The sequence below is a fragment of the Elephantulus edwardii genome, unplaced genomic scaffold (assembly GCF_000299155.1).
Source record: "Elephantulus edwardii isolate Elephantulus edwardi_28Jun2011 unplaced genomic scaffold, EleEdw1.0 scaffold00296, whole genome shotgun sequence".
NCBI lineage: Eukaryota > Metazoa > Chordata > Mammalia > Macroscelidea > Macroscelididae > Elephantulus > Elephantulus edwardii.
This window is the reverse complement of record NW_006400046.1, coordinates 246,462-257,184: the sequence shown is the minus strand read 5'-3', so window position 1 is coordinate 257,184 and position 10,723 is coordinate 246,462. Positions and strand designations below refer to the sequence as shown.

Here is a 10,723-nt window from a genome sequence, read left to right as displayed (position 1 = left end):
TGTCTCTATCTCTGCATCTATCTACATCTATTTATATATATCTATCTACCTATATTTATCAAATGTAGGATACACTGTAAACATATTTTTCTAAGGCTCTGTGGTGAGTAGATATGGTGGATATATATGTGGAAGGCATGAAACCAAACATGGTAGCAGGAAATTTATGGATTTAAAGCTTTTAAGCATTTTCTAGGGATGATAGAGAATTGATACCTTTGAGCTCTGGTGCTGGAGAAGAGTACTGAATGAGCGTGGAATGCTAGGAGAACCAATAGGTTCATCCTTGAGAGGGTGAAACCAGGCTGCTCCTTGGAGGCAAGGACTCTGAGGCTTCATCTGACATACCTTAGGTGTATTGCAAGAAGGGACATCAAGTTTGGAAGGGTGGAAGGACAGCAAACGAGAGGAAGACTATCTATGACATGGATTGATTCAGTGACTGGGGTAAAGAGGGTAGGTGTTTCAGAGACAATAAGGTTGGCACAGAGTAGAGAGGTTTCAGGGCTTATTGTACATAGGGTCACTATGAATCGTGACTCAATGGCACATAAATACAACAACAAGCCTTTTTCTGCTCATTCACATATACCTTTTTTCTTCCCTAAAAAAGGGCAATTAAGGAAGAACTATGAGAAGTCTCAGATCATACTGGAGGTTCATTCCTTGATGCCCTGAGCTTGAGCAGCTCAGTGGAAGAAGAGACAAATATCAGCCATTGAGTTCCAGGAGTGTCCCCTTCTTATCCAGGCCATTTATTCTCCAGAAAAGGTCTGCACGGTTTGCCCTGCGCGGTTCCCCTGTTATTAAGTAGAGCAGTCATAGCAGGATTCGTCTTATGGAACACTTTCCATGGTATCCTCTGACTTCACTGATTCACTTTTTAGAATAGTGGCTGTTTGGAGAATAATGACAAAAAGGGACACCACGTTTGAAAGGATGGAGGGGCAGTGAAAAAGAGGAAGACCATCTATGAGATGGACTGACTCAGTGACTGGGGTCATGAGGGAGGCGTGCCTGAGACAATGGGTTTGGCACGGGATAGAGCAGGTTTCAGGGCTTACTGTATATAGGATTCTTTTTTTTTTACTTTTTTTGTGCACAGGAACTAATAAAGATTTACTGAAGTTTCATTAAGAAAACATATTTTGCACTAATATAGTGATTGGTATGGGCCAATGCATTTCATATGCCTCTTAAACAAACCCACAGAACAGCACTATAAGGTTGTTGTTGTTATGTGCCGTCAAGTCATTTGCGACTCATAGCGACCCTATGTACAACAGCCCTAAACCCTGCTCTGTCCTGTGCCAATCACATTGCCTCTGACACATCCATCCCGATCACCCCAGTCACTGAATCAATATTTCCATGCTTGAAACAAACTATAAGGTAGGTGCTACAAAACCCAGAGCTCCTCTCAGGTTAATTTGGACTCATACTATGTAGGATCATCCAAGATGCTGGGCTGTACGAAGAGGAATGTGGCATCAGGATTGGTGGAAGACTCATCAACAACCTGTGTTATGCAGATGACACAACCCTGCTTGCTGAAACTGAGGAGGACCTGAAGCACTTGCTGCAGAAGGTCAAGGACTGCAGCCTCCTATATGGATTGAAGCTCAACATCAAGAAAACAAAGATTCTCACCACTGGACCAATTGGCAACATCAGTATTGATGGTGAAGAGATTGAGATTGTTAACAGTTTTAGCTTACTTGGCTCCACAATCAACACTCTTGGTAACAGCAGCCAGGAAATCAAGAGACGAATTGCATTGGGAAAGTCGGCTGTGAGGGACCTCTCAAGAGTACTGAAGAGCAGCAACGTCAGACTGGAGACTAAGGTGCGCCTGATCCGGGCTATAGTCTTCGCAGTTACGTGCCATGCATCGGAGAGTTGGACAGTGAATAGGGTTGATAAAAAGAGAATTGATGCCTTTGAGCTGTGGTGCTGGAGAAGAGTGTTGAATATACCATGGACTGCTAGGAGAACAAACAGGTTTGTCCTGGAGAGGGTGAAGCCAGAATGTTCCCTGGAGTCAAGGATTCTGAGGCTTCATCTGACATACTTTGGGCATGTTGCAAGGAGGGACTGGTCCTTGGAGAGGGACATCATGTTTGGGAGAGTGGAGGGATGGTGAAGGAGAGGAAGACCTTAGATGAGATGAATCGATTCTGTGACTGGAGTGGTAGGAATAAGTGCGTTTGAGATGGCTAGGTTGGCACAGGATAGAAGAGCGTTTAGAGCTCTTATACATAGGGTTGCTATGAGTCGCAAGTGACTGGATGGCACATAACAACAACTATGTAGGACAGAACAGAACCTCCCTATAGTATTTCTGAGGCTGTAATCTTTTAACAACTTTTCTATGATTTAGAAATTTTGAAATAAACGGGATGTGTTGTTGATGTTTTACCCTTATGTCCTTGCATGATATGAACATCTACAAAAGTCAGCTTGAGTACGGTATGTGATCAGGGAAGAGAAACTAAGAGGCAAGATAGTGAGCATGAGAGATGCAGACCAGGTGCTGAGGACAAGAGTATAATATGGGAAGCCAAATATCATACCAAATATTACATGAAAACCCTTGTTCAGGAATTGAAGGAATTACAAATTTATAAGTTAGGATTTCTCTTGTGACAGATCACAGCCAAGTGAATTGTTTGTTCCCTGCAGATGAGAGACAGCTAGGGCCCCCTACAGAGGGAGCGTTAGGACATGTGAAATACTTCCTGCGCTAAAGCATTAGGTTGACAATAGAGAAAAATTTGGCTTCATTTACAAGGGATTCTTTTTATGATTTGCTTCCCCTGATTATCAGTAAGTACACAGAGAGGCGTGGCTTGAGGCCCTTCAGTCGAGAACTGCTGGCCCCCTGTCTTTACGCTCTCTGTTCTGTCTCATTCCCGGTTGTCTGTCTCATTATTAATAATTATAAAAATCCTTTACCCTTGGTCTGCAACAGTGTAACTCTTCCCTCAATGCCCCCCGAAAGAAGCTTTTTTCTATGATATCAAGAGGAAATTAGGGATGGTACGCACACGAAACATTAGAATAAGCCACAGGTTTTCTTACCTCACTGGGTTTTGAGTCGAGGCCAATCTTGGTGGAAAAAGTATTAGTCTCAGATTCAGATTTTGATTTCACGATCTCTCTAAACCACTTTTGGTATTGTTTCCGGACCTGGAACATAAAAGGGACCACCAGTGTGGTTCTTGTTAACATTCACAAAGAGAAGAAAATCCAGTGCGTCAACAAAAGAAGAGACTTAATATCAAAACTTGTCATCAACCAGGAAGGTCCCTGGGTAGTGCGAATAGTCTGGGCTCAGTTTCTTGGTTATAGAAAGTTCTCTAAGTACACGTACGTGAAAGGAAGAGAACAGCAGTGACATAGCCAGATAGAGACAACTGCTGACAGTGCCTTGGTGATTGCCCTTTGTCTTTCTTTGGGGACCCCAGAAGCTTGACACAGGGTTCATTTAGGAACTGATCCCAAGTGGAACAGTGGGGGTGTGGGACTGGCAAGAGCAGGCAGTCAGTAAAGGTTGCATTTTTATCAGAGAAGCTTCTGTGGTGAGCAATTAGGACTTGGTCCCACTGGGAACCTGAGAACGACTAGCACATGCACCTCTTGTCACCCCTGTGCAGGGCGAGGGGCCGAGGGTATTGATGCACCAACTCCCACCGATCATGGGTTGATGGCCACCGTCACGGGATGTTATTTTTTGGCACTCTGAGCTTCTCTAGCGCATGGGCTACACATATGACGGCCATAGGTAGAGAGTAATGTTGCTGTTGTTGTGTATCATTGAGATGCAGCTGACCCATAGCTGACTCTCCAGCGGGTTTTCACAGGCAGGAGGTTGCCCCTCTCTTCCGCAGAGAAGCTGATGGCCTCAAACTGGGTACCTTTGGGAAGGCAGCGCAGCTTCTTGTCACTAGGTTACCAGAGCTCCAGAGCATAATAGACAATTATATTAAAAAACACCTCAGGGTGTAGAAGTGAATGCCAAGTGGCTATGCAGGGTCCGCCACCAGCAACTTCTATTCCAAGGTTTCTCAACCTTGGTAATATTAACTCTTTTGACTGGATAATGCTTTTTGTGGCTAAGGATTGTCTGTGTGCTGTAGCATGGTCAGCAGCTTCTCTGGATACTACTTGCTAGATGCTAGTGGCATTCCTCTACTTGTGACAAGCACAAATGACTCCAGACATTGCTGACAGTCTCGGGGGACGGTGTGCTGCAAAACAGCTCTGGGCTGAGAAACTTATAGTATAGACTATACTGCTATACATATATAAATACACATAAAATACATATACACAAATAACAAATACATAGCAATTGCTATTGTTATGTGCTGTTGAGTCACATGCAATTCATAGTGACTCTATGTACAATAGCTCTGAACTCCGCTCTGTCTTGAGCCAGTCTCAGTGTCTCTGACACACTTACCCTCCTTACCCCAGTTGTTGTGTCAATACATCTGGGGTCTCCCTCTCCTGTGCCCTTTGTCTTTCTACCTTCCACAGCATGACGTCCTTCTCTAAGTACTGGTCCCTACTGACCACACGCCCAAAATACGTGAGATGGAGCTTCAAAATTTAAAATGTAGAAATTTACTGTGTGTGATATTATCTATCTATCTATCTATCTATCTATCTATCTATCTATCTATCTATCATCTATCTATCCATCCATCCATTATCTATCATCTATCTATCTATCTATCTATCTATCTATCTATCTATCTATCTATCATCTATCTATTATCTCTCTCTCTCTCTCCTTCTGCAGTAATTTTAAGGTAAAAAGTAAAGATGAATTTATTAGAAAGTTACATCCAAAAGGGACAGACCTTTCTCCTTGAAAGGAAATATGGAGGCGAGGTCTGCACTAATGGCTTCTTTGGTTGTTGTTGTTGTTCTGTGCTGTCATGTCAGATCTGACTGGTACAGGAGGAGATTGCCCATCCTTCTCCAGCAGAGCATCTGATGGATTCGAACTGCACACCTTTGGGATTGCAGTGCAGCTTCTTGCCACTAGGCCACCCTTGCACTAATGTACTTCTTAGCACTAGAGCTCCCTTGCACTAGTGTGTTATAATTGGCTTTTCCATTTAATACATTGTGAGTATCCTTCCAACCACAATGTATTCTTGGGTTGGGACAAATAGGAACATCTGAGTGGTCCAAGGCTGTGCTCTCTAGGGATTGTCTTCTCTGTCGGTTCACCTTCTTCCTCTCCCTCATCATCTGAGGACCTGTTTTGTTGTTTAGGTCCCTGGATATAAAGTGAGGGAAAGGAGGAGGAACGGAGGGTGAGCCGCAGCGTAGGGGACAGAGGAGAAAGGGTGCCGATGTAAAGGCATAAGAGGAATCCGGAGTATAAAAGGCAGAAGAGGTAGCCTTGGAGAAATACCTTAAACAAAGTAGGGACCAGAACAGCTAGAAGGGAGAATAAAAAGTCTGGGGAAGGAAAGGAGTATGTCCAATCTATGTCCCCTTCATGGTGTTTGAGAAGGTCAAGCAAAGAACTTGAATGTTTTATATTTCTTTGCTGGGTGATGCTTATTTGGCTGTTTTACCTTCTGATCCACACTGTGTGGATCCCAGCTTCACCGAGGTTTCATAATGTTATTTTTTTTATTTTATTAGTTTTGTGTGAGTGTACCGTCAAATCAGATCTGACTGGTACAGGAGGAGACTGCCCCTCCTTCCCCGGCAGAGCATCTGGTGGATTCGAACCGTGTGCCTCTGGGATTGTAGTTGCAGCTCTTTGCCACTAGGCCACCAGAGCTCCCCTCATAATGTTATTTTTAAGGGTTGTATAGCATCCCATTCCATACCAAAATTTTACCTATAGAGTCCCTTTAACTCACAGTGACCCTAAAGGGTGGTCCAGAACTTCTCCATGGCTTCCCAAAGGCTGTAATCTTCATGAAAGTGCACGAGCATAGCTTTCGAGCCTGGTGGGTTCAAACTCCTGCTCAGCATAGTAACTTCAGCATTAAGTAACTGCTGTGCCATCAGGACAAAGTAGGTTTGTCGTTCAAAACGACTTTCCTACGTTACAACCTCTGACTTCTGATACATGCCTGGGCGAGAGCAGGCAAATGGGATGTGTAGGTCAATGAAGAGGGAAATGGCCAGTTTTATCATCCTGCCAGGCTCAAATCGAGCAGATTTGGAGGCAGAAAACAGGAATCTCACTAACAGCAAGAAAGAAGAAACAGGGTGCACATTCCTTCAGGCCAGAGATTCCGGCGCTGGTCGGAGCAGGATCTAGATGAGAGCAGCAGCAGCAGTGGAGAACAAGTGACCAGTGTGAGACAGCAGTGACCTTGGATTTGCTGCCCTACAAGGCCAGAGTCAGGGCTCTGCACCCAAGCTTGCTGCAGGCCCAGTGGAGGATGCTCCAACTGGCAGAACTAAAAGAGAGGAAGATGGGCTCCTCCCAGGTGACTAACTGGCTCTGAAAACCCACTTGTAGGGTCACCTATGGGTTCAATGGCACACCACCACAACAATATGAGGCCTTTGCAACACAGACCTAAAGCTTTGAGGCTGAAGATCAAAGGGCCTGCAAGCACACTTGAGAACTGTCCTGACTAGAGGACTGGAAAGGACACGGGTGTCGGAATCGGTAGCAGTAGGTGTGGGAGCATGGAGGCAGGTTTGACCTCTTGGAAAGCGGTTTTGTGTGGTAGATGTTATCAGTGGTGACTATTCCCCCTTGTGGAGTTCGTGGAGGTCAGCCTTAGGCTACGTGCATTCTTTTTACAACTGACAGAATCCTTTCCATTCAATAAATCTCAAAACCAAAGCCACTGCTGTCATTTCGGTTCTGACTCAGAGTGACCCCATCGGGTCATTATAAATCTTTATAGAAGACTTCTCATCTTTCTCCCAGGGAGCAGTTGGTGGGTTTGACTTACTAGCCGTTTTGTTATCAACCCGATGCATTATGCCACCAGGGCATCTTACCATTCAATAGATAGAGTTATGCTGTTGTTGCTGTTAAGTGCTGTCGAGTTGTAGATGACTCAGAGACCCTATGAATGAAAGCCCTGAACACTTGGATAAATTTCATTGTTTCTCCAAGTTCATAGAGTTTCTGGAGGCAAACTATCTCAGAAGTGGATGCCACTCCTGCTTCTAAGCTTGTTTTAATCGGGGAGCTCCACCAAACACTGTCCACCATGGGTAACCATTATCACATTTGACACATCAGTGTCACAGTGTTCAGCTTCACAGCAACCATGAGTTACTTCTGTACAGCAAATGGACAGACCAGTGCTATGCCACTTAGAAGAATGTGTCCAAAAACAATTAAAAACAGGACTGTGGGCCGCAGATGAAAATCACCCACGTTTGGCTTGGTAGCATTATTTTCTATCCACTAGGCCAACAGAGCTCTCTTGTTATTGTTGTTAAGTGCTGTCGAGTCATAGATGACTCATAGTGACCATTTGAATAAATCTAGGTAGAGGGTTTACACAGCTCAATGGTCAAGTATTGTTGTTGAGCACAGCTCATAGCGACCCTATGAGCAAAAGACCTGAAACCTTTCTTTTTTTTTTTTTTTTTTTGGTGGCCCGTACGGGGATCTTTTTTGTTTTTTAACCTTTGTATAACTACTGTTGTTTCTCAAAGTTCATAGAGTTTATAGAGGCATGTTGTTTAGGAAGTGGATGCCATTCCTACTTCCAACAATGGTCAACAGAGTTGCATTTTTTCCTATGGGTTAATTCCTAGAGCCAGTATGATGTCCAAAATCTATGGACCTCTCTTAGGAAGACATAATATCTTGGAATGCTAAGTTTCAGACTTATTGGGACTGTTGATCTTAGTTGTCCAAGCAGGCAGCATTTTGCAAGTACTGGAGCACATCACTGTTTTATTTTGTTCACTATAGTCTAGTGATTCCTCTAGGTCATAGAGCCCTGATGTACAAGTTGCCATACAGCAGTCACTTGTGGGTGCTGTGAGGCTGAACACTGTGACACTGATGTGTCAAATGCATTAATGGCTGGTTACCCAATGTGGACAGAGAGTGGGGTGGAGCTCCCTGATTAAAACAAGCTTGGAAGGGGGAGTGGCATCCACTTCCATAATAGCTTGCCTCTGGAAACCCTATGAACCTGGAGAGAGGATGAAAGGCACCCAAGTGGTGAAGACTTTCCTTCATAAGGTCGCTATGAGTTGCCTGCGACTCGACGGCACTTAACAACAACAGTCTAGTGGTTTAGTGGCAAGAAGCTGTGCTGCAATCCCAAAGGTTTGTGGTTCAAGGCCACCAGCTGCTCTATGGGAGGATGGTCAATCTCCTCCCTTGTGATTAAATGCCTCTGAAAACCCACCAGAGGGTCAGCTATGGGTCAGATACGACTCTATCATGCCCAACAACAACAACAACAGACAAATGAATAGGATTTCACTTATAAGCCATATTGAATAAAAACAAACACATAACTAAAAAAAATTGAGGGGAAGCATAAATGTAAGTTTTTTGCATTGTGAAGAATTGTACATCCACTGAGATCAGTTGCTGGCACATGTCTTTAATTGAATATGTTAACTATTTTTGCTTAAAATGAGATGGCTGGATGGGAAGAGGGATAGACACACAAAGTACATATGTAAGAATGAAAATATTAATTGTAGAATCTAGGTGTTCATCATGGACTGCTAGGAAAACAAACAGATTTATCCTGGAAAGGGTTAAACCGGGTGGCTCCTTGGAGGCAAGGATTCTGAGGCTCCATCTAACATACTTTGGACATGTTGTGAGGAGAGACCGGTCCTTGGAGAGCGACATCATGCTTGGGAGCGTGGAGGGACAGCGCAGGAGGGGAAGACCCTCTATGAGGTGGATTGGTTCAGTGACTGGAATAATTGGGATGGGTGTGTCACAGTCAGTGCGATTGGCACAGGGCAGAGCAGAGTTTAGGGCTGTTGTACATAGGGTCGTTATGAGTCGCAAGCGACTTGATGGCACATAACAACAACAACAACCAGGTGTTCACAGCAAACTGCTACTCTTCTTGTATACTTTAAGATATTAATAATAAAATGTCTGTGATAAGCTTATTAATTGATTTCACTAAAGAGTCATTAAAATATAGAGATTTATGCAATACACAGTAATGTATTTAAGGATTAATTTTAAGCAGTGTCGTGAATTGTGTTATTGGTCTCATTCTTCACTCCTCTGTAGTAGTAGTAGTATATAAGTACTATTAAGTAGTATATTATAAGTATTTTATCTTCATAGTGGATGGAATAGTCTTCTATTGACATGGGGCTTTGTTTGGCTAATAGAATACAAGCAGAGATGATGGAAACAGGAGACTGGAATGGCCTTGCCACTGCATGCTAAGCCCAACTAGGATCAACAGTGAACCCTAACCAACTTACAGACTCAAGAATGAGAAAATTAAGTATTCATTGTTTCAACCACTGAGGTTTTTGAGGATTTTTGTTAGACAGCCATCTCTCTCTCTGAGGGCTGAGGGGCCTATGAGGACATTTCAGAAGCTGTCCTGACTGAGGGATTGTACCTGCGACCAACCTGAATGATAGGCTTTTGCTTTCCCTAATATGGTTCTGTGTGGTCTGTGAGCCATTGCAACAGACTTCAGACCTAGGAGAGCAGTGAGCTTGGTGCTGAGTATAAAGGTGTGTGGGAGTGTGGGAGACATGTCTGTCTTCACGGGAATTGGTTCTGTGTTGTGGACGTTGTTGACAGGGACAGCTAGAACAGTGGAGTTGGTAAAGGTCAGATATGGTCGTCCCCACATAGCCCTTGCCATTTTACACTGAACCTTCATTGGGTTTTTGAAGCTTTGAGTCACACGAGAGGAGATTGTCCACCTTTCTCCTACAGAAGGGCTTGTGGATTCAAACCACTACAGAGCTGGGGCCTTTAGATTAGAAGTGCAACTCCCTGTGGGCTATGCCACCAGAGCTCCCTTATCCAGCAGTAACTATTACAAATAGAAAAGCTGAAGAAAACCCACAATCTTTCCTTGATGTAGCAATGAGGTATTTTTTCAGGGTATCTTTTTTTTTTTTAAATGTGTGTGTACCGTCAATGGATTCGAACCGTGTACCTCTGGGATTGCAGTGCAGGTTCTTGTCACTAGGCCACCAGAGCTCCCTATTTTCTCAAGGTATCTTAGAGTCAACAGCAGCTTAAAGTAGAGAACAGATAGTCTTTACAGAATGATAGAACCATATGAAAATGCAAAGAACATGATTTTAAGTGTTCGTTCATACCCGTGTCTTCAAATTTATCTGTGAAAACAATAATGATCAATGCTAACCTGCTGGCTGAGAAGGCAGTAGACCAGGAAGATGAAGATGCCCTGCAGGCTGTTGATGACGGTGAAGAGGTAGGCCATGACCTGGGCGGCTGAGCCCACCTGTAGGACGCCGAGACACCAGGTGCAGCCCAGGATGAAGAGCTGAGCTGTTGCCTTGAGAGTCAGCACCCTTAGAGAGTCAGAAACAACCACATCAGAAACCTAGTAAGGTCACGGGCACCCCTGTAGTGCAACTGTTGCCAGTGAGGACTCTGGAGCAAATTACTTATGCTTAACTCCACATCCTAGAACTGTTGTGTGACTTTGAGTAAGTTACTTTACCTTTCTGTAATCCAGATCCTTTGTTTTAGTCCTATCTTCTAGGGTTGCTGCAAAGATTAAATGAG

General features: G+C 43.9%; 1 protein-coding gene across 1 annotated transcript in view; it reads right to left on the bottom strand.

Annotated features, from left to right (window-relative positions):
• Nucleotides 1-10,723, bottom strand: part of EMR3 (egf-like module containing, mucin-like, hormone receptor-like 3) — a 160,609-nt gene that overhangs the window by 9,044 nt on the left and 140,842 nt on the right. Inside the window, exons 15-16 of the mRNA XM_006900808.1 lie at nt 10,338-10,506; nt 3,082-3,189 (exon numbers count right to left, since the gene is read on the bottom strand). Of these exons, the coding sequence (XP_006900870.1) occupies nt 3,082-3,189; nt 10,338-10,506 (277 nt within the window). The remainder of the gene's footprint in view (nt 1-3,081; nt 3,190-10,337; nt 10,507-10,723) is intronic.